The sequence below is a fragment of the Colias croceus genome, chromosome 26 (assembly GCF_905220415.1).
Source record: "Colias croceus chromosome 26, ilColCroc2.1".
NCBI classification, from domain to species: domain Eukaryota; kingdom Metazoa; phylum Arthropoda; class Insecta; order Lepidoptera; family Pieridae; genus Colias; species Colias croceus.
In genome coordinates, this window is record NC_059562.1 from 1585237 (window position 1) to 1612319 (window position 27083).

The following is a 27083-nucleotide window of genomic DNA, read 5'->3' on the forward strand; positions in this document are numbered from 1 at the left end:
AGATGTCATTATAATAATTTTAGTTACAACTTACAAATTACATTTAGCTCATTATTTTATGCTGAAACATATAACTAAACGTTACTTCATAGAGTATTTTATGTATTTGAAGGTGTAAATAGTGTTATTCAAGTACTATAGTTAAAAAAGTTGGTTTAGTTGTCTAAAAGTGGAACCATAAAGTAGGTAGTTAAGTTTGATGGCTGTGAAACCATAGACAATTTGACTTGTCCGAGAAGTTCAGAAAGATCGGTGGATTGCCTGTAGAATTCGGTGTGGATTGAGATGTCGGATATCGGCAGCGGTGACGAAGGAATTTCTAGTCAGAGTACGTATTTATTTACAGTGGCATAGCGTCCAAGATACGTGAAATTTCGCGCCGTGTATCTCGTCGTTCGCGTACGAAATTTTCGCCTGTCGAAACATTGAAAAGTAAATATTTCATTGTTCCTGTTTCAAAATGGCGAATTGGTATCAGTAATAAGTCGGGCGTTGAGGCCACAACGGGTTTCTTGTGCGGGATAGCGGCCCGGCGGCGGGCGACGGCACGGCGGCCCGCCCGGCTGTCCGTTAGCGCCGGCGGAGGTTGACGACCTATCGATTTTTTTGTCTGCGACCTCTCGGCGGGCGGGCCGTGTCTGGTGTCGGTGAGGGTGGCAGCAGGACCGCGGCCGCCAGCGCCGCATCGCTCTGCGGCGGCATCGCCCGCTGTCGCTGGCATCATGGCAGGTCAGTGCCGCCCTCCCTGCGGACCTTCTATTGTCACCTACTGACCCCGCTCGTACCTCTTTGTCCCGATTCCTAGGTAATACAGTGCTTATTCAAATTTGCATAGCTAAGATAACCTTTGTGTGTGTTTCCTTTGTTCTCAAAGCCAGTGTACAGTGCAGTGATTGGAACAGACAGACATTAGTGCTGTATTGTGCAATAGTGAAAGTGTTCTTCTGCATTTCCTGGTGCTAAATTGTTTGATCAATGGTGTGTGAACTGATAGATCAGCTGTTACTAAGGGGGCAGCTGTGTGCAATCTGGAGGACCATCAGTTTCTCTGTTTCACATTGTTATGGTGCTTGGATGTACTAAAATGTGATACTGGAAAGTGGATACTAGATTTCTATCTCATCTATGGTATGTAAGTGACAGAACAGTGTTTTCTAAAAGAAGCATCAATTTCGTAAGTATTTACTTTGTTATAAGATCAATTTAGAGAGTAAAACAACTCCCAAAACATTTCACAGCTTTTGCTTCCAGTATGCACTTACTCCTAAGGCTTATTTTGTTCAATGTAGATCGAAAATACAATAAAATCTGAGATTTGAACTGCAATACTTTTTCATTGAGATTCAAGAAAACAATAAAGGGAAAGAAGATTACCAAAATGTCTGTAGAATGCTTTGCTCTTCTAGCAATGAAATACAATTTGTTATAATACTACAATAATTATGTACAATATACATTACCTACCTATACAATAATTGACATTTATCATCAGTTCAGTAGATTATTCCGTTTATTATCTCATATAATTTTTGTATATTTTAAATTCCAGCATACATCTCATTTGTCTATTCATTACTTGTTGGATATCCTTATTTATCATAATCACAAAAACTTGAATAAGAGAGATGTTCTAAGGGAAATTTATCACACAGCATTATAGTCGATCAATCATTTATTGCTAATGTCATAGTCTCAGATATTTGCTGCTACACAAATGAAAAGTTGCAGAAACTCACACATAAAGTCAAAGCATTGAAATTATATGTGTGTGTAGAATTCCAATTGGATTCTTATAGTAAAGCAGCTGTCTCAATATTTGCAAGTTATTCTTTTTTATGTAAATTGAAATTGGTTACAAAGTCTTTTTTTATAAATGAAGATTATTTTGTGGGTAGAAATTATAATTGTATTTTTTTTAGGATCAGGCGAATGAAGTTGAAAATAGTGAAAGAATATACTATAAAGTTGTTATTCTAATGCATACTTTCACGAAATAAGGAAGATTTAACATGATTCTCGTATCTCGGTTTATATGAGACGCCAAGTGAAATATTTATTTACTAATATTCAGGAAACAAACAATACAATAACAGTATAAAATGATACTTAATTCAGCATGGCATCTTAATCAGCTAAAATGTTTTTGATAGGTACCTGTTAAACCTGAAATAAAGTGTTTTTTTGAGATGATGAGAGGAATATACCAATAAAAGTATTTTACAGTAGAGTTCTTGTTTTGCTAGCATATTTGATCATGTAAAACGATAATGGCTAGGTTTTCTTCTACAAAAGTTATTTATGCTTTGGCTGCATTATTGATTACTAGTGCACGCCAATAAATATTATGTTATCACTGAGTGGATGAAGTCGGGATGGTTTGCTAGTGCTTTTATACAATAAGAGATCTTTCTTTCATAAATTTACAGCCAGCTTAAATACGATTTTTCAATTGACCAACAATTTGTAGTTGTATGATTGTTTCAAAGCTCTCTGTTATTTATAAAAAAGTTGGAACTGTAGAAGTTAAAACGAAAAGTAAAGTTAAGAACATTTTCGGCAATGTAACGTTGTGTAACGTCTCGTCCTTTCATTATGGCATATTATGCTAGCGTGGTTGAGAAATGAGGAAAAACATACAAAAATCCATTTTTGAAACAGGTTGTATTTATATTGTTTTCAAATGCCAGTTTCATTGATGTTGAATACACAATACAGATTACAAAACACAAACCAATTACATATTTTTTATGAATGAATTGTAATTTACTTAATACTAGCTTACCGACTGCGGCTTCGCCCGCTTTGTCTAAAACCTAATAAATTATATACTTAAACCTTCCTCTTGAATCACTCTATCTATTAAAATAAACCGCATCAAAATCCGTTGCGTATTTTTAAAGATTTAAGCATACAAAGGAACATAGGGACAGAGAAAGCGACTTTGTTTTATACTATGTAGTGATTTGCAATACAAAACATATTAGTTAAAATAATGTTAGCTCAAATAGAAATTTCATTAGTAATTTTACTACAATTGTTGAAATTATCTTTGGAAAACCTGGGATATGTTTTCATTAAAAGAAATATTTAGGAAATACCAGGTACATTCCAACAAACCAAGCATTACATAAAAGATTAGCTGGCAGATTTTTTTTAGCATTGCTTATTTTAACTAGTTATATCAAAAGGAACACTTCATAATTTAAACACTTTTTCCATTAAAATAATTAATTTTGATAAGCATTTGTTTTTCAGTAGAAGAATTATGTTAAAGTTATAGTCCAATTTGATTTTATTTTAATACTAGCGGTCCGCCCCGGCTTCGCCCGTGGTACATATTAACGTTTTCTCTACATAAGAACCATCCTCGTACTTCAAGGAATATAATAAAAAAAGAATTATCGAAATCGGTTCAGCCGTTCTCGAGTTATGGAATTACAACGAAAAGTGGCATTGATTTTTATATATTAGATGTTTATGATATATGTAGTTTCTTATAATAAGGATATGATTTTGGTTGTCCTTCATTTTTAATTTATGTAATTCAATTAGTATTATCTCTTGTTGAAAAATATAGATAATATACAGGGTTACTGGTAATTAGACCGGATCCTTTTAAGAGGTGGTAGGGGAGGTTATTTGCAACAATTAGACTGTATATTGTTATATCCGGAAATGGCTCATTTTTGAGATATAATTTTTTTTATATTTTTTTAAGAAAATCCAGTTTCACTACTTTAAAATTAAATTTAAAAAAAAATTATGAATCGATTTTAATTTTCTTTACAGTTTTAGAGAAACCTTGTTATAGCTCTTAATAATAAATAATAACAGTGAACTAATGTGGATCCATCTAGAAACTAGAGGCGGTTTAATTTTTTTTTTTTAATAATTTTCGGAACTTGGTTTACAAAAACATTTATTTTTTCCAAAAAAACGCTGACAAATTTAGTCTGCGTTTCACTTAAAAAACATCTACAATTCTTCAGCTATCCAACGACGTAAAAAAATTGGCACTTTGTTGCACAGTTGCAGAAATAATGCGATAACAAAAGATTCAGGTAGAGACATTCCGAGAAAGGGTTATCTTTGTTGAATGCGCCGTTTCACTCTTGCTCTTGTTTGTTGAACGAGCAATGAGAACCCAGTTTGCTCAGGCGCATCGTACTGTTCAGACGCTCTTTTCAACCCTCTATTACGATAAAACTTCAACCTTGATAACGTTATTGGACTTGTGTGATTTCTTTTTTCTGTGACTTGTCTTGTGAACTGGACTTTGTGATTGACTGCTTACCCGAAGACTTGGCTTGTACTTCCTGATCATGGCTGCGGAGCCCCACGACCATCTACCTCGTCTTCGAGAATTCACAAACGAAGAGTAGGTATGCAGACATACTATTTTGCTATGGTTTTGCCAATGGCGTCGCTACTCATGCTCGAACGGCATATCAGTCTCGATTCCCACAGCGCCGTTTACCCTATAAGAGTGTGTTTGAGGGAGTGTACCGGCGACTACGAGAATCTGGTCAAGACGGCAAAGCGATGCTGGAAGACCTTGTGTTTACCAGTCGGAGGGAGAGGAACAGATAATTCACATGTTTGAGCTAGATCCGGAGACCTCTGGCATGTTTGTTGAGGTTATCAAGGTCGAAGTTTTATCGTAATAGAGGGTTGAAAAGAGCGTCTGAACAGTATGATGCGCCTGAGCAAACTGGGTTCTCATTGCTCGTTCAACAAACAAAAGCGAGAGCGAAACGGCGCATTCAACAAAGATAACCCTTTCTCGGAATGTCTCTACCTGAATCTTTTGTTATCGCATTATTTCTGCAACTGTGCAACAAAGTGCCAATTTTTTTACGTCATTGGATAGCTGAAGAATTGAAGATGTTTTTTAAGTAAAACGCAGACTAAATTTGTAAGCGTTTTTTTGGAGAAAATAAATGTTTTTGTAAACCAAGTTCCGAAAATTATTAAAAAAAAGAAATGAAACTGCCTCTAGTTTCTAGATGGATCCACATTAGTACGCTATTATTATTTATTATTAAGAGCTATAACAAGGTTTCTCTAAAACTGTAAAGAAAATTAAAATCGATTCATAATTTTTTTTTAAATTTAATTTTAAAGTAGTGAAACTGGATTTTCTTAAAAAAATATAAAAAAAATTATATCTCAAAAATGATCCATTTCCGGATATAACAATATACAGTCTAATTGTTGCAAATAACCTCCCCTACCACCTCTTAAAAGGATCCGGTCTAATTACCAGTAACCCTGTATATGTAATTTCATTGTTTTGTACAGAAAAAATTTTATTGTACCTATTGTGCAGAAAAAATTAGGATTTTTTTATTTGAGCTCCCGAAAGAAAATTAACAAAAATAAATGATATTGTTTTCTTGAGTTAGATTTTATATGAGAACATAGGATTTGAAAATGGTAAGCCTGATATTGAGTGATACCCATGCTTGGTGCAAATACAGTTTGATACCTGAGAAAAGACATGGGACAGATTTTATCCTGGAAATCCCATGGGATCCAACATGGCAACAGCCAGTTCTATTGAAAATGATGTAGTTCGAAGTGTATTACCCAGCACTAAATGTTACTTAAGTTTTTTTTTAATTAATTCACACTGAAGTAAAAAGACAATAGGCATATGTGTCAAACATACTGTTAATTTAATATTGTACTTTGGCTTAGCAGTTTCACAGAATGGCATATAGCAATGAAAAAGAACAGATTGTAAATGTATATTAGCATTTCCATTTTAAGCCGTCTCGTTTATTATATGTATTACCCAATAAACTATTATTCGTGTAGTGCGAAAAAAAACTATAATGAATTCACTTTCACAATCGTTAGGCGATACTAGCAAACCATCCGAAACACGGCACATAAAGGTTTTAAATTATGTAACTTATTTCGAAATAAATTCGCCATATTTGCCAATTTATATACTTAGCTATTTTCGTCTACATGTTGCGTCATTATTTGGCGGTCATTTAAAAGAGCGTTTTCATTGGTTTTTAAAAATGCAGTTTTTTTTTAAACATAAATTTCCATGTAGATAGGTATTTATTTGGGTTTGCCTTGTGAGTAACAATTTGAGATTTTAGAAAACCGATTGAATAAATCTCAATTTCTTTATATTTTCTAAATACCAAAACATATGTAAAAATAATTATTTTGTCTACTATACTTTTGTCTTATATTATTAAGCAACCATTAATTAAATCTTAGTATAAAAAAAAACATAAGGCGCGATAACAACAATTAATGCAAATTAAAAAAAAAAACAGGTCTAATGTATGGTATATATTTAGTTAATTTACATTTAAAACATGGGAAAGCAGAGCCGTCACAACACAATTTTATAGCCATAAAACGTTTTCCGTTTTAGTCTCGCACGGTTGCGTTGAATGAAATCGGTCCCTTATTAGTCGCGGAACGAAGTTTGCGATTTCTCAAGAAAAAATTATGGGTTTCACTTTTTTGTGTACGTCTGGGCCGCGTCTGTGCGGACCAGCCAATGACCAGCCTTGAACCACTTATATAGCGATGCTAAGTAACGTTCGGCCCAACTTATTAGATCTATACGACGCGAATGTTAAATAGATACCTATCCGTTTTGCGTATGCCTGCTTTGTATCATGTATTTTATAGTATTATAATTTGCATTAGCAGGTGTTTATGTATTTGAGGCCACCTTTTATCGATGAAGATTAGGCTCTAGTTTTTAATAACATCATTTTAAAATTGCGATCATGGTGCTAGTTTTTGCGCTACTCTAGATAACAAAGAGCCACGCCCATTCGCCAATTAATATTAAAATTTAGCAATGCTATTGTGACGTCAGGCTATATAATTATATTGATCCTGTATGAATTGAGAATAACTTTTAGCGTAGGTAATTACTTTTGCAGACTTTATTAACTAATAATTCAGGCATCATAAAAGTAAATTTTATTAAAAAATAATGGTATGGCTATATTCATCAGTGGTAATAAAATATAGTAGGCAAATTGAATTCGTGAAAATGTAACCGCTTAAATATGTATGATTTAGCAGCAGGTGCGAGCAATTTACTTCAATATAACGATAGTCATAAAATTTTTGCTAAAATAAAGTTTTCAGCGTCAGCCTTCGCGCTAACCTAGAATATAGGAAGTCTTTAAATAGACACATTTTTCGTAAACTAGGTGAGCGTGATGCCATCAAAGATTTTAGCGTTGGTAACACTATCATAAAAAAAAATAATAGGTCGAGATAAATTGCTATGAGGTCGTCGTATCTCTGTTTTGGCAGAAGCTGCCTTTATCTTTGCATAACTAACGATAGCACTCGACTTTGCGTAGCTATTGGATGTAGAGTGTGAGGCTTTATGTAAAGTTAGGTCATATCGATAACCTAATATGTAATGTTAATTTTATTTTTAATTCAGTATAGGTATTCCTTGTATTCGCTGTTGTCCATAAACAAGACTTAAACGTGTGGGTAACTTTGAAATGCCTTGTTTTTTGGGATAAGTAAAAGCCTTGACATAATGGTCTAATAATTATTTTAATGATAAATAATGTTCATAATTAAGTTTGAAAGGTTGCTTAATTGCACAATATTTGCGTGTATCGTTTGAAAATTTTAATGAGTTTCATTTCATTCACGACATTAAGGGTATTTTAAATTCCAATTCGACATGAGGAAATGTGTTTTTATTAATTCTCTGTAAGAAAGTCTTTAAATAATATGTACCGTGTAATTTATACTATCATTAAATATTTAAATTCAAGCACGTTTGTTTTTTTTTAGTTTTATGTTAATTTCGATTTACTTTTACGGTCTAACGATCGGTTATTTAAATTGGATATGTTATTCAGTATGTTATTATTTTATGTGTTTTATGTTGTCTTGTCTGTTTTAGTTACATACCTACTGTAATTTATTGTTAATTTATGTTTTTTTTTTCTATTTGTACACGTCCAACGCGAGTGCATGTCTGTTATAGAATGGCGTGCGAGTTGACCAATGTACCCTCAAATGCAATTAAAATTATTAAATGTACATAATATTACGACTTGTTTTATTGAAGAAATACCATTTTGGATGTATTTTTATTATTGGTTGAATAAATTATTAAATATAATTTGTTTTTACAGAATATCATGTTCAAGGCATGGATGCAGGCGGGAATAACTTTGACTCCGGTAAGAAAATACTTTGTTTATTTATTATAGTTTTTAATTAACCCTTTATGGGTACCATTTATGGTAAAACGGAATATTTAAAATGAAATGAAATGAAATTATTCGCAAGAAAAGTGGTAATACATTGGTTTTACGCAAACGTGTAAAACATAATCGGCAATTCGCCAGTCACAGGCCACAGCTGGTATGCTAATATTTATATTGCAATCCATACTAATATTATAAATGCGAAAGTAACTCTGTCTGTCTGTCTGTTACTCAATCACGCCTCAACTACTGAACCAATTTGCATGAAATTTGGTATAGAGATATTTTGATACCCGAGAAAGGACATAGGATAGGTTTTATCCCGGAAATCCTACGGGAACGGGTTTTTCATTGAAAACGCGGGCGAGGCGAAAGATTTATATGTATAGCATTAAACAAATAGAATTTTGGATTTTGATTTGGAATTTTGTGTCATCATCATCATCTATCTATCTATAGGCCCATATACCTACCACCTACGTGCCCACTGCTATTCAGGATATAATCTATAAATTTGTGTGACTCATCAATTATTACTATTCTTGTAAAATCATTTATACATTCCGTTGAATATTTCTCCATTTTATAATACATAATTTTTAAAGGAAATCTCGCGAGATGGAGTCCTAAAAATGAAATCGTCCATTCGTCTTTGATCACAGTACCTCCGTTATCAAGTTTAGCATAAAAATTATATATAAAATTCTCCTTCTCGGAATCTAATCATCCCGCATTCTGTAATACCGGTTATTTTTATTTAATATGTACATTCGCTGTGAGCTGTATCTCATATCCTGCCAACGAATAGATTCAAGAAATGGGTCGAGTAATTTCCTAATACATTATGGGGACATATGTCCCCCGCGGTCTTGGTGTGTCACTTCACACTTGACGACAATATTCGGAGTCGCCGGCCGTTTACACGTGGCGGCTTGTCGCAAATCTGTTGTCTGCCGGGTGTTGAGCTCACCCTATAGACTATAGAGTATAGACTATAGACAGACGTATAATATGTATGGCTATAGCTATATTCAATATAGGATCAAGTAAATGTGGATTTACACCTGATGTTCAAAATCAAAACTAATCCGAAAGTAGCAAAAATAGCTTGATATAGTAATATTTTTTTTGAGAAAACCTTGTCATAAACCAATTGTTTTAAACAGACTTCAAAAAAAAAGGAGGAGGTTATCAATTCGGCTGGAATTTTTTTTTGTATTGGCATTTGGCATGCAGACTAGAGATCGATCGAAAAATATACAATGAAGATTAACGCTAATCCTAGATAGGATATTATACATTATTAATTTCGGTCGTTAAAAGGCCTGCGGTCGTGTCTTTGGTAAGGTAAACTGCTAAAATAGAGATGTTTAATTTATCATCAAGGAAAAAGACTAAAAGGGAGGATAAGTTTACCCAACTGATACGTTTTCGGGTTGTCAAAACAACGTTTTACCCTTATCAGTCAATGTTTGTACGGTGTCGGTATTAGCATCGGAACAACTTGAAGAATTCAAATAAAGAATACTAAAGTTTTGCCATAAAATTTACACTGTCATTTATAATACTAGTGGTCCGCCCCGCTTCACCCGTGGTACATATTTCGCAATAAAAGGTAGCCTATGTACTTTCTCGGGTATCAAAATATCTCCATACCAAATTTCATGCAATTCCAATTGGTTCAGTAGTTTAGGCGTGATTGAGTAACAGACAGACAGAATTACTTTCGCATTTATAATATAAGTATGGATGGTATCTAAACTGACATAATCATACGTATTGTCGTTCCCTTAAAGTAAAATATGTTCAACATCCTAACAAGCCCTTAAGGAATACCTTCAAGCGGTATAAGGCATTGAAAAACGAAAAACATGTCGATTTCGGTCCATAGATGTTTGTCCTTGTTGGAGACTCCACCGGTCGGCTAACTCGTATAGCCACAAGGTATTATGTTGTGGTTTTACTTGCCGTTGTTGTGTTATCCTCGAGAATAACTTGTCGTGTACATCTAAATTATTTTCATAAGACCCTTTGAACTTAGACCGTATTACTGGCGGTTCGAAAGTTCTGCTCGTATGTACAGTGTTGTAGATTAGTCAATGTTTTGCAGTAACTTGCTTACTTTGTGGTGATGAAATGGATGTTTTCTTTTTAACTCGGAAAATAAGACAGAAAAGTTGAACCAAAGAAAGCAAAGATGTATTATATCTGTATATAATTTGCGACATTATTTCAATTTGTCTTAATTTATTTTAAGGATATTGCGAAATAAGAATGTCTTTTGTGTTGTAGAGCCTCATCTTTTTAAACGGTTATAGTTTATTTTTAAATACCTACATTGAATGTATCAGGTTTGTGCGAACGAAGTTGTTTGCAGAGGGTAGAAAGAATAGCTCTTGAATAACATAAAGATAGTTTTTTCATGTTTCTTGGTATTTTGGAAAAATACGGAATAGATAGTGTACTGTATATATTTTTTAAGAGCAAATAATATTTAAATTAAAATATACATTTGATATTATAAAAGACGAAAGTCAATTCGATAAATCGCAATAAAACATTCGTGGAATACATTAAGGTTTTTCGAATCGTCTTTACACTAGTAAAAAATGTTATTTTTGGATACGGTGAAAGATTATTTCTCGGTATAGGTACATGTAATGTGTTTCAATGCCCTCATAACCTATATAAGTCATTTGCGTAATTTACAGCAGATTTTCAGAATTTAGAAACTTGTACATTTTCATTAGAAAACACGGTTTCTATTACCGTGTTATACTTTAAACTTTAAAGGCAGTATTTTGACCTGTCCTTAACAATTTTGGGTACGGTCCTCATATTATAATTTATTGTTACGGGTTCTGAGTAGGTAAATAGATTTTCTAGGGGCCATTTAAAAATAAAAATATTGGATTTTTTATTAAGAATGCCGCCTACACATAGAAACCTAATGTCAATAATAATTGGGTGCGTGTTAATTTTAATAAAGTTTGTACTTAATCTATATTTTTCTGCACCAATTTGAGTGGCAGTACCTGCGTAATGATAGTTGGACAAAATTCAGACTAGAAATTATCTCTCTTGACGATCTCTTCAGCATTGTGTAATGGCTGGTCTATTCGACATTTTACTGGTTTTACTGCGCGTTCACACTAAACGGATTACGAGTGGCGATATGTTTGTGCTGGCCCAATTTAATTACTGTTAGGCAGTGTTTAGACCATTTTTGGACCTATATTTTACAGTTTACCCTAATCTTGATACGATTCATACCTTTTTTGCTTCAAGATCCTAACAGAACGGACTTAGGACTAGTTTTCCTTTTTCTCTTATTCTCCTTTTTTGTGTTTGACCTGTTGCTGGGCAATTCTTACACCAAGCATTATTATCTGTCCCTTGCATTTGTGAAATCTAACGATGACCATAGTTGATTCCTTTTTTGCTTCAAAATCCTAACAGAGCGGACTTAGGACTAGTTTTTTCTCTTATTCTCCTTTTTTGTGTTTGACCTGTTGCTGGGCAATTCTTACACCAAGCATTATTATCTGTCCCTTGCATTTGTGAAATCTACATAAGAAGCAACAAGTAAATAGGTTAGACACATTTATTCTTCCTCCTTTCTTGTAAATCTTTATCTGTATCAAACATCTGTCCCGACCACAGGACCGCGTCGAGAAATTACAAAACAACATCCAATAATGATAACGTTGTAACTGTCTATCTCGGCTTTCATTAGAAATTGCTGCGTGTTTCTAAACGGATTACGGCGAGTAACACTGTGTAAATCTTTTTTACAAATTATTCAATAGCGTGGCGCTTGGTTCGCTCGTATTATCATTTATCCCTCCTTTGAACATAATAGATAGCGTGAGCGGTGAGGCGTCGGGAAATTAAGATTGCTCGCGCAGTAATATGATTTGCAAACATAAATAAATTTAATACGAGAAATTTTCGTTTGAGATTTTGGTCCTTCAAGTTTAGTTTTGGGTACAGTTAGCAACGTTAGTCTAAGAGTGCTAAGGAAATTTCGTTGTTATTTACCAAATACATATCTGATAGACAGATAGACACATAGATGATGAATTCAGTATATAATCTATTAGAGTACTCTTTAAACTTTCAATATGTGCAGACGATGGTTGTTTACGTAAAAGATAATTGACGACTTAGAAGTGGGTACGGCTGTAGAAAAGACATGAGGATCTTCGGTCTAGTAGACAGCAATGTGTGAGAAAAACAAAAAGGGCGATTTAAAGAGCAATTTTTCCTGTCCAATTGAATCATCAACGAAGCTATTCCTCTACAAAAAAGTACCGCCAGCATAATAATGTGTCGTTACGTGGTGGTTGCGCAAATGTATTCTAATGTGGAATACGTTGTACGCTGTACAGCACCGGGGCAATCGAGTGTGACGCGGTAATCGATCGCGATTTCTAATTACGTCATAATGAAATCATTATTACTTATTGGCTGTTTCGACATCCGTATTTGTTCTTTGTCTGAGCAGTTTTCGGAATGGCATATTAGATATTTGGCAATAATGTTCGTGATTGATGTAGTTGATTGGGCTACTAGAAGATAGACAGTTTCAGATCTCTACCGAATGAATTTTATGATAAATCAATTATTACCATACTTACAGTAAATGTTTCTGCTCTTATCCAGAATATTGCATTACATAAACGAACTACAAACACCTATAGTGCTTTAGTATAACAGGCCATACAATTTTATCTATAACTAATATTGCCTAACCATTTGGCCCGGTAAAATTCAAACCACAGTTCTACGAATTTTTAATCAATGTTTGCATATTATAAAGCTAACCTGTTATTAAATAATCACAATTCGAGCTAGTCTCATTAATCTGCTTACATACAGGCTGTATTTAAGTATCCCTTACGCATATTTATCCATACTTTTTTATATGGTAGACTAGCATACTAGCTCGTGCCTTCAGTCGTGTAAAACATGTGTTAATCCTGATTATAATCTATCTGTGTACCTTATTTCATAAAGATCCGATCAATTCATTTTGCGTGTAAGAGTATCAAACAAACATTCTTATAAACTTTCGCGATTCTAATATGAGTAGGATTCAGAAGACCTGTAGATCTAACAAAGAACATAAATGTTTCCAGGTCAACAGCAGCAGGAGCAGGAGTTGGCGACGAAAATGCTGCAAATACAGTCCAAAAGGTTCTACCTTGACGTCAAACAGAATAGACGCGGCCGGTTTATAAAAGTTGCCGAGGTAAATACAGCTTTAAGTTTTCGTACATAAAGTCTATCTTGAATTGTAGCAAATATTTGGTGGACAACTTCCTAGTTTAGGGTTTAATGTTGTAAATGTTGAGTGATTAGATTGTAGCTAAGTAGAAATTGTCCGAAAAGTTTTGGCAAGGTAGGGTACAGAAAGTAAGCTATACTAGCTTTGATAGAACATGTAAAGGAAGCTATTCGGAGAAGATTAATGTGGCCTCTGTGCACTTCCAGGATGATCAATAAAATCTTGATTGTTACCATTAATACTTTAGGATACAGAAGGAAAATTAAAGGATAGTGGCTTTATAAAAGTTTTATGAGATGAGTAAATTCTGTATAACATCTTCAAAGTTTCATCGTTACGGAAACAAAACTTTAATATGAACAAATTACGTTCATGTTTTAATATATGATATTTATTTTTAGACTCTTCCGTGTAGGTTTCTGCAAACGTACTATTTAGTAACAAGGGGTTTTCATTAGTCATAATAATAATATCTAGAAATGCATGTATAATAAATATGGTTTATTAATAAATTAGTCTATTCTCAACCTAATCGTTTTTCTATAAGCAGCGAAGATAAATAATATTGAAAATTTAATACGGCGTATTTCACTGAAATATACCTTTACCTGTAGGAGTTCTATGAAGAAATATTAATGCAGGTAAAAATTTAGTTTCCTGCGAACCTCCCACGCTATTGTGTTGGGTGCACACGATGTTATTGATTTTACAGCCTTTTAGTGCTTTTATTTTAGGATGCTGCATTTAGTTAGGATGTAGGTTATTGGAAAATGAAATATGTATTGGGGAAAATTCTGAAATTCATAATGGACTTTGAATGAATGAATGAATGAATACTCTTTATTGTACATACACAGAAATAAGACAAACTTACTTTTTAATAAGATGTCAGTTTCTCTGTAATAGTATAGAAATAGGTTTCTTGTAGCCACATTTATATCTAGTAAAAAGTTTATTATTTGTTAAATTAAGTACGTGCTATTATTCCTAGTGTAGAGGGGTTGTGAACTCAAAGACGATACTGATCGTAATGATTTTATTTTGCACACAATATCCGTATTTATACAAAAATCGACCAAAAACAAAACCAATCAGAATTCTAATGTTGAAATTGAAATTTAGAATGCGCTCTGATTATGAAAAAGAATGCGCCGGCCTGTACACAATATGATATATATAAACTCTATGCATGTCTCCCCATAGTGTCCCCCCTCAAGCGAAGCGAACATTTTTCTTGACGACGCGTCCACTTCTTGTAGTGTAGGGACGTGCCTTGTCCGTGTTGTAGTCTGTAGCAGGAACTGACGACGTAGCACTCGTAGGTGTAGGTGTAGATGCTACTGCTGTGCTTGCCATACCTTCAACCTCTTCGTTTAATATGTATGCAGGCTTGAGTCTGTCAATAGATACTACTGTAGTCCGAAGTGGTAACAGTATTTGGTAGTACTTGTCGTAGCGCTTCAGTACTTCATAAGGGAAGCGTGCAATCCAGTTCTCGTACAATGCTTTCGCGATGACTTCGGCAGTTATTTCTTGAATGGAACTGCTTCAGGCCATTTTGTAAGACGATCAATGATGGTAACACAGTATCGGTAATCTCTTGAGAGTCGTAGTGGACCGACTATATCTATGTGTATGTGTTCGAAGCATTGCGAAGGCGGGAACTCTGCTAATGGAGTGACGACGTGCCGGTGAACTTTTGCTCGTTGACAGCTGATACAAGACTTGGCCCATAACGTAGCGTCTTTATTCATAGCTGGCCAGAAAAACTTCGATGTTATTAGCTTCCGAGTAGCTCTAATACCAGGGTGGCATAGTCCGTGTTGAGCGTTAAATGCCATATAACGGTATGCCTTCGGTAGAAAGGGACGGGGAGATGCGCTTGATAGCTCGCACGTGATTGGTCGATCGAGTCCGGGTAGCGTGACTTCACCGAATGTTAAATTTGTTTGAGTTTTTAATTTTCTGAGCTCTTCGTCGTTACTTTGGTCGATGGCTAACCGCTTGTAGTCGATTACATTAGGGCATTGGATCTCTTCGATGCGTGACAACGCGTCGGCGACTGTGTTCTCTTCTCCTTTGAAGTACTTGATACTCGAACAGAATTGACTTATGTAATACAGCCGCGTATATTGCTAATAATTCGCGAAAATACACGCTGTAGCGACATTGCGTAGCACTCATTGCTTTAGAGAAAAAGGCTAGCGGTTTCCATCAATCTTTTGTTGAAGTACAGCGCCGAGACTATGATCCGGGGCGTCAGTCATGATGGCAAGGGAGCAGCCAGGAATGGGAAAACAATGTTGTCGCTTCTGTGATGCTTTGTCGGCGTTTCTCAAAAGCTTCAATTTGCAATTGCAGCAGTCCATTCGATAGGCGTTTTGTCGTTCTTTTTATTATGTAGATACTCGTTTAATTCATTTTGTAGATGTGCTTGGTACGGTAGGCAGTCTCAAAAGATGGTAGCAGCCTGGACTGGATGGAGACGGGGGCCAGCTCGCAGTGCTTTTCTTCATGGTGTTGTTAGTCTTTTTCTTCCATGTTTTCTTTTGCTCCGTCGGAGGTCACCAACTGTAGAGGGGTTGTGAACTCAAAGACGATACTGATCGTAATGATTTTATTTTGCACACAATATCCGTATTTATACAAAAATCGACCAAAAACAAAACCAATCAGAATTCTAATGTTGAAATTGAAATTTAGAATGCGCTCTGATTATGAAAAAGAATGCGCCGGCCTGTACACAATATGATATATATATAAACTCTATGCATGTCTCCCATACTAGTATTGAGGGCACATCTCATTATCTCAGTAGTTGACACTGTAAAAATGTTTGCAAAATTTAAACTTCTTACTTTAGTCACACCCCGGACACTCCATACAAAATTATAGTTTTGACAGTCACACTGTAGAGACTGCAAATGTGTGTGTAAACTCTTTATGGTTGGCACATTTGTGACTAGCGTAAAAAAAAATTCGCGTTTTTCTGATGAAATACATCCGTAAACAGCACAATATCTAACCATTTTCTACGAAAAACGATAATCACAAATCCAAAATAATAAAATTGCTTTAAGTCAATTTGATTAATGTTGTCAATCTTCGTTGCGTTTCGTCTAAAGACGTCGTTGGTATCGTCCTTGCGGGGAAATGGGTACCATAACATGTCTGATCGTGCGGGGTGAGGTAAGTGTTTAATTTTGGCGGGAGGCGGAGAGTGTCCGTTCTGTAGCGTTTAGCTACTATTATGTATTCTGTGCTTTAGTCATGTGTTATCCAAAATTAAGATCACTTTAATATCGAGCTACCGCAGCTCAAGATTGAACCATTAAGCTGTTGTTCAGATTTATACACACATTCGAATGTATACAAAAAGACAAAATTCATTACATTAAACTTTTTAGATTCGAGAACTCGTATCTCTCACATATTTTATCTTCATCAGGCAACCGCACGAGGCACGGCCCACGGGCCAAAGTTTCATGCTATTTGTTTGACTTAACTCGTGTATTTTAGGTATAATTAAATTGGGGTAAAGCCCTTTGTTATATTATATACGTATTGCCTGCTTGGCCTTATGTTTAAATACGGCGTTATTTTATCGATATTTACCAGAAGACACGTGTATCTTGGATGAAAATGAAAATGAAAAAACGTGTATTTATGCACACTCTAGCTTATCGCCCGCGGCTTCGCCCGCTTTCTCTAAAATGAATTGAGATTTAAACTATCCTATCTCTCAAGTTGGATCGAACTGCACATGGTGTGTGAATTTTATTATAATCGGTTAAGTGGTTTAGGAGTCCATTGAGGACAAACATTGTGACACGAGATTTATATATATTAAGAATATATTAAGATTATAAATAGTTACACAATAATTAATGAATGAAAGGATGTGAAATTAAAATTTTCGCTTGTATACGGATATATATAAAACTAGCGGTCCGCCCCGGCTTCGCCCGTGTTATATATTTACGTTTTCTCTACATAAGAACCATCCTCGTACTTCAAGGAATATAATAAAAAAAGAATTATCGAAATCGGTTCAGCCGTTCTCGAGTTATGCGCTTACCAACACATTTTGCGATTCATTTTTATATATAAGATTATTTAACTTCAAAGTACCATGGAAGTCCGTATAAAGTGAATTGAAATCAGTTCTAGAAATTGCGAATTGCAGGTAGCTTCAGAAATGCGGATTACAAGGAATTTGTAGGAACGAGAGGTATTGAATTGGTTTTCATGCGAATTCCTATAATTCTATGAAATACGGTTATATGCAAATCTATTTTAATCTCATTCTATCTATTTTTCAGACCATAGATATTGGAATTTACAATTTTCTGATTTGTTAAAAAATAAATATAGGGATGGTTGTAAATCATCGCAACCTGATTGTTGATATTATTCTCCGTTATGCTGAGATGTATAAAAATAATAAATAGTTGAACATAATTTGGTTTAATTACCAATACAACGGCTATCTTTAATAACCTATTCATCAAGAAACTCAAGGATTAATTAATAAATTTTCGATTGTTATTTCAATTTAAATAATAAAATGAAATAGTTACTTCGCATTGACGCAACGATAAGATTTCGATGCGTTTTAGATAAATAGATCTTGAGATATTACTCATTGTATAATCATTTAAGATAATATCCACTATCTATCTTGTTGATTAGATTAAATATTTAAATACCTAATATTGACATTTGAAAAAAGATGTGTATAATGCGACGGAGGTTTCAAATATTGTATGTATTTTTCGTTGCATTTCGCATGCATTTTTCGTTCTATAGCTACTAATGCACAAATAAATTTAAAGGACTTTTCCTCTTACAAACATACAAATATTCCTCTTACAAAGATACAAAATGCCTAAATGGCCATGTGAAGGTAATATTAAAAATTTGAATTAGAAAAATAATTTGAAAAAAAAAAAACAATATAATGCTCTTCGTATGATGAAAATTGATCGACTTGCCTTTAGATTCACAAACACGATAATTATGTGGCTACGTTAGATGGTTTTGAAGATGCCAATTTTATAAGTTGGAATTTGTATTCTTACATTCCATATTTGCAGATATAATCCTTTAGATTTTCACAGCTTTTGGGTACTTGGGAACAGGATAAAAAGATGTATGTACCTTTAGTTGAAGAATTTAGTAACGTGTTACGTGTCTAAAATTTGAAGCATGATGTGCTAAAAAGCACTGTCGTTAACTACTATATTGGAAAATACCTCCAAACTCGAAAATGTTACCACAAATTGTTCTATTGCTTATTCTTATCTATATATGTTCTCAATTATTATAATAGTAACGATTTACACTTAGATCGGCGCGGACGGGCGGCGCAGTCAAATTTTCCTCGCTATGTCGACGGCTGCGGAGTTCCGCGATCACCTGTCTCGCTTCAGCGACTACTACTCGTCACTCGGCCCGCCCAACACGGACAACGTGCCTGATGACGGCAAGCTCAAATCTGAAATGATGCTGAAGGTGAGACCATGATTTAGGGCTTAACAGGTCTTTTTTTTTCGTTTTGGTTGGTAGGAATCTGATTTAATCCACGGTCCATCCCCGGAGGCCGTGGTTTTCTATGCAAGATTTTCCCACTAAAAAAAGGTCGATTAATGTTTATTAGGTAACATTTTAGTGAAGTGTGGGGCAGATGCAATACTCAAACATTTGTTGCACTGACCTTCCTTATGGACAAGTAGGTGATCAGACTTCTGTGTGCTGCCAGTTTTTTTTTTTCGTCTCCACAGGAAATCGAATCCAGGACCACTTGGTTACTACGGTCTCTTCGGTCACGCGTTAACCACAGTGCCAAGGAGGCGGAATTATTCTTATGTTATTAGGTATCGTTGCATTGGTATTATTCGATTGAAGGTTGTCTGGAAGCAAGTTTTTCTCATGTGTACACTTTATTTAGTACAGAAATGAGCTATATTATTTGCTTGATATTATTAGTGTATCGTTTGACTCGAAGGAATATTCGTATGAAAAAAATGTTCGAAAACGATAATTGTGTTTTCACTAAAATGCATTGGTATTTAATTTTATCGAAGGTTGAATGTAATCAGGTTTTCCTCATTATCGTCTGCAATCCGACTCGAAGGAACATTTCTATAATATGAAAATATATTAAAAAATACTTATAAACGGCAAAACATTAGCAGAATATTTGTTCGAAACTTTGATTTTTGTTCGAAAATACGCTCATTAACTTTATTACGTCGGCAGGACAACAGGCGGTACTACCTGGACCTGAAGGAGAACTCGCGCGGGCGGTTCCTGCGCGTCTCTCAAACGATCACACGTGGCGGCCCGCGCAGTCAGATCGCGTTGCCCGCGCAGGGCATGATCGAGTTCCGTGATGCACTCACTGACCTGCTGGATGACTTCGGCACGGATGACGGCGGGTGAGTGGCTGATGTGCGGCTCGAGTGGGGTATATATACGCTAGCGTGGGTAGAGCAGCTAGCGCGGGGTATATATACACACGTGTGGGTTGGGAACCTAGCAGATGTTTATACACTCGCGCAGCTACCTGTACGTCTCACATACGATGTGACGTCCACACGCGGCGCCATATATACACACGCGCAGTTTCCCGTACGTCTTACAGACGATCATACTACCATACGCGCCTGCCTGTGTACGTCTTGTAGACGATCACACTTCCACACGTGCCAGCCTGTGTACGTCTTGTAGACGATCACACTTCGACACGTGCCAGCCTGTGTACGTCTTGCAGGCGATCCCAGTACAACACGCGTCTTACAGACGATCATCCGCGGCGCAACCAGACGAATTGCGAATACACCAAATGCAATTACTATACACATTCAGGCTTGTACTAACACAGTAATATAGAGAAAGCCTGTGCTAATATACACAACATGTAGTGACTAACAAATTTCGCTATACATTCGCTTAACAATTTATATTTCAGATTATTTTATACAGGACGGGCCAGAATAAAGTTTAAATCTATATAAAAATAACGAGTTTATTCAACGAGTAACTTATGATCACATACCGCATTTTATAGCGAACGCGCCCTGCTTTCCCGTGAACTCGCTGATGCTGACTTTATGACCTGTATTTGCAAAGGAAAACTGAACTTTATTCTCGCTCACCCTGTATTTACTAAAATTTTTATCCATTTCCATTTAGCACTGAAATAGTAGCAAACATTCGTTTCTGCCTTTGTTACAGTCGAGTTGTATGGGATGCAGCCAAATTGTAAGTAGATGCCAGAACTAACTAAATAGAATGTTATATATGTAAACAGTGCGTACAAACAAGCTTTTCATGTGTAAATTATGTAAAAGGTGTTTAAGGAAAAAGGAGGGCAGTTAAAGACCCTTTAAGCAAATGTTTGGTCAGAATTCGACCAATCATCGTTTAAAATTGTTGCGTCACTAACCAATCGCGTTCGGTTTGTAAATTCCGCGTCTCTGATTGGCTGATTGAATGTATTATTGCAAAACATACGTCTTAAACTGCACGCACTGTTTTTGATCGTATCAGTAATCATTAGTCGCAACGTCCTATAAAACTTAATATTATTTATATGTGTTATTGCGAATTCGTTTGTAGCTATAAATTGTTGTCGGTGTTTTGTGGTCCAGCGGGCTTAGACAAATGGCATAAACAATAGAAATATATAATGCATGGGGTTGGTATTGCTTATGATTAGGTTAGGTGTTGTTAAGCAAGGGTTAAAGAATTTATTCTATTTATCCAAATGTCAGAGAAGTACATCAAAACTGTAGGCAAGTGGCAGTTGACAAATTCATTCTAGTTCGTATTACTGCGTAAGTTAATCAATAAATAATTTGGTGAGGACATCGGTCTTCAAATCGAAAAGTTGTGGGTTCGATACTAAGCGAGCGTGCAATAAATAAATTGATTTTATAATTTTACTGAACATGTTGATAACATTACCACTGCTCGATACTGTGAGGGAAACATCATGTCTCGCAAAATTTCGACGACATGTGACATCTGCCCGCACTTGGCCAGCGTGCTGAATTATGGCCTGTAACCTCATAGGAGGTTTGTGTCCCTGCAGTGAGAACATAATGATACAAAAAATATTCATGACTTGTGCCAGTGCAATAAATTGTTTATTCTTATTTTATCCTTGTCTATGTGGTGCACAATAGTCAATTTTTGATTTGATTTCATTTTAATAAAGTGTAAATAAATAAAAAAATGATGTCCAAGTCATACATGTTTGTTTAAAATTAATGGATAATTGCCATTTGTCTAGGCCAGCGGGAACGTTGAATTTTGTATTAAATTATTGAAAATTTATCAGATATAAAGGCGAGCTGCCAGAGGGAAGGCACCTGCGCGTCGACAACAAGAATTTCTACTTCGACATCGGGCAGAACAACCGCGGCATCTACATGAAAGTCAGCGAGGTTGTACCATCGTTGCAAGTAATTGTGACGCTGTGTTCATGGCTTTTCTCATTTCTTTTATACATAAGTAGTTGTAATCGCGTTTTTTTTCGTAAAAATGGTTGTAAAAAGACATTATAATAAGTAGATTTTAATCGCAATTTCACTAAGGGCCGATTTTTCAATCCTTGGTTAAAATTTATCCGTTCAATAAAGTATTACACGAACATTTTAAAATGTCACCTGTAAACTGTCATATACGGACAATCAGAATACATTTTTGAAATGATAGCTTGATACGTTATTCGATGAATAAGTTTTAACCAAGTATTGAAAAATCAGCCCTAAGTATAGAAAATGTCTATAAGTATAAGTGAGAGATTTATAAAGTTGCAAGTTTCATCCGGTTCAGATAATATTTTCTGGAGTATACAAATAACATAATAATAAGTACTTTCTCACAGACTAACTATATTAACTTATTTTCATTTTAATAATATAATTTTAGTATAATAAGAAGTGCAGATTGTAATTTATATGATTCAAAATTCATCTAGATCGGTTTTACTTCTCTACTGCGAAAGGAGATGGTTAAAAAAATGTGTGCGTGTACTAGTGTACACACGTAAGAACTAAGAAGTGAAACTTCTTTATGACCTTATTTTATATCTTGTTAAAACGATATGCTATCCCTACTCCGCTGGAGAAAGTATATGTCGAATCACGCGTGGTAGGGATAAGAAAAAGATGGCGCGTAACGGAAAAATGTCACGCGTAACGAAAAAATGTTACACTAAATTTTTTTCCAACCCCGATAAAGAAGTTTCACTTCAACAATATTCAGTTGCTTACGTTATCTGGAAATATGCCATGCAATTTTCATCGAATATCAATAATTTGTGTCAAAAGTTTTTCGGTGTACGTATTTGCGACTAACACTGTAAGAACTTGAACACGTGCTTTGTGATGATTTACTATACATACATACGCTAGTCAGAATTACATTATCACTATAGTTTTTGCTAGATTCCTTGTAAATAATGTTTAAAGAAGCTGTTATCTAATATTCTAACCAAAATCGTTTACTTTGATTCTCTACAATCTAAAAGGTTTCTCTTTTATTTTTTCGTTTAAAATAACAATACTAGTTGAAACTTGAAAGTGAATTGCGAAATGTGCCGTTGGATTTGATATTTATTTTTTGAGCATTCAAATCTATACTTATATTATAAAGCTGAAGAGTTTGTTTGTTTATTTGTTTGAACGCGCTAATCTCGGGAACTGCTTGTCCGATTTGAAAAATTTTTTCGGTGTTAGATAGCTTATTTATCGAGGAAGGCTATAGGCTATATATCATCACGCTACGACTAACAGGAGTGGAGCCACGGGGGTGAAACCGCGCGGAGCATCTAGTGCTTTATAAATCTACCCTTTATGTCTTATTTAAAAATGTATATAAATGGTGTGGTTGTCACTGGGACATTATAAATTTCAACATTTACGAACTAAGTTATTATATAATGAAAATGAATACAAATGTAATAAATAAACAAATATTTACAGGTGAAGAGCAACTTCCGCACGGCGATAACGGTCCCAGAGAAGTGTTGGAGCCGATTCCGCGACATCATGGCGGACTACTGTGATAAGATGAACCGCGCGCAGCTCTCGCCGCAAGACACGCACCAGGTGGGGCAAGGGGCATGGGGCAAGGGGCAAGGAGAAATCTTTGGGGCACGAAGCAAGGAGAAATGTTCTAAATATTTACTAGGCAAGGGGCCATGGGGCAAGGAGAAACGATCTAAATATTTACTAGGCAAGGGGCCATGGGGCAAGGAGAAACGATCTAAATATTTACTAGGCAAGGGGCCATGGGGCAAGGAGAAACGATCTAAATATTTACTAGGCAAGGGGCCATGGGGCAAGGAGAAACGATCTAAATATTTACTAGGCAAGGGGCCATGGGGCAAGGAGAAACAATCTAAATATTTACTAGGCAAGGGGCCATGGGGTAAGGAGAAACGATCTAAATATTTACTAGGCATGGGGCCATGGAGCAAGGAGACATGATCTAAATATTTACTAGGCAAGGGGCCATGGGGCAAGGAGAAATGATCTAAATGTTGACTAGTGTACAGGTTGCGGCTTCGCCCGCGTAGTAAATGGATATTCTTATGGGAGTGAGTTTTTAACGGTGGTAAAAAAGCCAATGCTAAAGAAAAGCGCTAAGGACACTTTTTTTCAAACAGAAAATTCTTATTACGTTCATACGTTCTATAATATGAACATACCTTGACTCATTGAACTATACTCATGCTTCGTTGCGACATAAAAGAAGGACAAAGAAACAAATAAACTCGCATACTACTCGACTCACCCGACCATTAAATTAAACTTTTAAACTAAAGGTCACAAAATTTTCGAGCAGCGTTCTATAGATTGAAGAAATTTGAAAGTATATTCGATAACGAAATATGTCCTTGGCAGTATTGTTCAGCGACTATTGTATCTACAATACAATACTATGCCTAATATATTCGTAGGCAGAGTTTTGCTTTGGACATAATTTGAATGTTGTCTAGTTGTATAAGAAAGATTGTTTTAGTCACCCCACGTAACTAAAGACTCATAAATCTATAAAATATGTTCATGTCGGTTTTTAATTTGTCGCTTTAAATTGCAGGGCGGCAGCGGATCAGGCAGGGCGGGCAGCGCACAGCCCGGCCGTGAAATGGTTAGTGTCTAAAATACTTTTAAATATACATTTATTTCAGCTTACGTTTCAAATCCGTCCTGAAAATCCTTAATAAATGCATGTTTTAAAACTTCTTTTTTATAAAGTATTTTTTCATCTCGAGCGCTTTATAGAATCATTATAATAAATATGACTTATGAATACTTTGTAATGGACTTCCAACGGACCCGTTAGAAACTCTTGTTTTTTGCAAATCGTTTTTGTCGATTTGGTTTGATTTGATTTTTTATTTTTTAAGGTCCCGACGATTTAGGTATCTTTAAATCTTGCCAAAGAAGTTTTACTCCTGACATGTGTGCTCGGCACACACGCTCTTTTTTATAAAACGTTTACCATTAAAACACTATTATTGTTACTACTATCGAAATAATAATTTAATATTTATATTAATTTGCAGGACACATTCGGCGGCAGCAGCGCTAGTCGGATTTGATGCGAGCACGTCGGCTACTTTCGGCTTTAATCGCCCCACAATGTACATACATCTGTACCCACTCCCTTAGTCTTAAGATAATGTGATAAAACATTTGAGCTTTATTACATTTTTGTTTCACACGATTAAAAAAATAATTAATTAGTTACACTTACGTTTTCGCGTCGCGCGGCGTCGAATACGCTTAGTGTGGATATTGCGTTTTATCAATGTTTTTTGGTAAAATAAATATATAGTTTATTGTCTTCGCTTTTGTCGCTGACTGTACTTTCGGTTGTGTAATCGGCCAATGAATTTCGTAGGCAGGTATGTGGTTTCTTGTAGTTATTTTTTGATGAGTACAAGAAAATGCTGGCCAATAATAGATGTTATGAAGTTATGCCTGTTCAGTTGGAATTGTTTGGATTGGATAGTTATTATTTTCCCAAAAATGATTCCAACAACTTATAATTTCTATAGATTTTGATTATAAATGTCGGATATTTTAAAGTAACAAAATTCCTTTGTAAGCCTTTTCTATAATCTTTGAAATTCAAAATTAACATAAAATGCAATATCTACACCTGAATCGAATATATTTGGAAAATAAGAAGAAGAGAAGAGTCGGTTTATTTTGAAAGAAAAAAAACGCAATTATTTTCCGTTAAATTAAGTTTAACCGCAACGAGTGTGATTGTGACCCGGTTTTAAAACGGTCAATAATCAGAGTCGTGACGAAATTTTGCGCCGCATTTTAAAAAGCCAAGCTTATTTTAAACGATCGTTTAAAACGATTAACCCTTTATGGAATGATAATTCCGCGTAAGTCAATTTTAAGTTACGCCAGGCGACGCTTGTGGAAAAATTTTAACGGTATAGAAAATATAAATTTTAAATACTCCTGGCGTTAAAAAGTTTCGGTAAAATTAAAAAAAAGCCACTTATCTAGTTTTAGGTGTATGTTTTATTATGGATTATTTAATATATAATGTCTGAAAAGACATGTGTTGGGTGGGAATGGTGTGTATACTTTTTTTTTTAATTTAAAAAGTTTTTATGCAATGCACTGATTTAAGAATATAACCCGCGCCGATAGATATGGATTTGCAGATTCTAATCGGTGCGAGCGAGTTAGCATATGGATGTATGTCAAAGTGCAAGCGAGATGGCATGAGACGGAAACGAATTCAATTTTTATTGGCGCGGAGTATTACACTAGTTATTTAATAGAAGATTTTTTTTTCAATTAAAATACACCTATTTTAGTTTATGGTTTTTAAATGATTTTTCGTTTGATTTAAATTGTTTCGTATACGCATCATTCCCGAGTGTGGAGGCACCGGGTGTTTACACGGCGAGTATTACATCAGCCGCTCTGCTGATTCTTGTTCAAAAATCGAAAAAAAAACAAACATATTTTTCATGGTATTAAGCTTAGAAATTTACTTATACCTCTGACAGTCTTTTTTGCATGTTTTAAGTTACATTTATCAGTCATAATTTTTTACATAATATATATTAATCAAATTCAAGAAAGGGTTAAAATACAATATTTTATCTAAATTGACATGAATTTCTATACATTTGTTTTTAAAATAATGAACAAGGTTCGGTAGAGCGGCGGCACTCGTATTTAGATAGGTGACGCATAGCTGTGATAAAGTACGAGTTAGTTTCTCCTCGAGAGAGTGTTGTAGGCACAAACGCGATTGTCAGGCTTCTAGGGCCGTGTAGATGCTGAATTTTGATACTAAACATTGGTAAGATAAAGAAACCCTATGTCATTAGTAATAGAGTCGAAATTACCGTGTAAGTGTCGTTCGTTAGGGATTTTTCAAAATTTAATATTGATTAGAAACCCTATGTAATTGGCAATACAGTCGAAATTATAATGTAGGTAGTTAGGGATTTTTTCAAATTTACGATGCGTTTTGATTGTTTAGAAAGATCTAAACTCTAAAGAGTA

General features: G+C 35.1%; 1 protein-coding gene across 2 annotated transcripts; it reads left to right on the forward strand.

The window, feature by feature from the left end:
* The first annotated feature begins 3 nt into the window (after window positions 1-3).
* LOC123703578 (transcriptional activator protein Pur-beta) lies at window positions 4-25721 on the forward strand. 2 transcript variants are annotated; one of them, XM_045651661.1, is made up of 9 exons: window positions 4-328; window positions 8154-8201; window positions 13370-13482; window positions 18868-19032; window positions 19780-19958; window positions 21866-21989; window positions 23514-23639; window positions 24634-24684; window positions 25103-25721. In XM_045651661.1, the coding sequence occupies exons 1-9, from the start codon at window positions 286-288 to the stop codon at window positions 25136-25138; spliced, it is 885 nt and encodes a 294-aa protein (XP_045507617.1). In that variant the 5' UTR covers window positions 4-285; the 3' UTR covers window positions 25139-25721. The 2 variants fall into 2 exon arrangements, with proteins under 2 accessions (XP_045507617.1, XP_045507618.1); XM_045651662.1 differs by having other exon boundaries at window positions 21866-21971.
* Window positions 25722-27083: the final 1362 nt, after the last annotated feature.

Coding starts and splice junctions, on each gene's coding strand:
- LOC123703578 (XM_045651661.1), top strand. CDS start 286: ATGTCGGATATCGGCAGCGGTGACGAAGGAATTTCTAGTCAGA. Junction 19,959..21,865: donor TTCGGCACGGATGACGGCGG/GTGAGTGGCTGA, acceptor AAAATTTATCAG/ATATAAAGGCGAGCTGCCAG. Junction 24,685..25,102: donor CACAGCCCGGCCGTGAAATG/GTTAGTGTCTAA, acceptor ATTAATTTGCAG/GACACATTCGGCGGCAGCAG.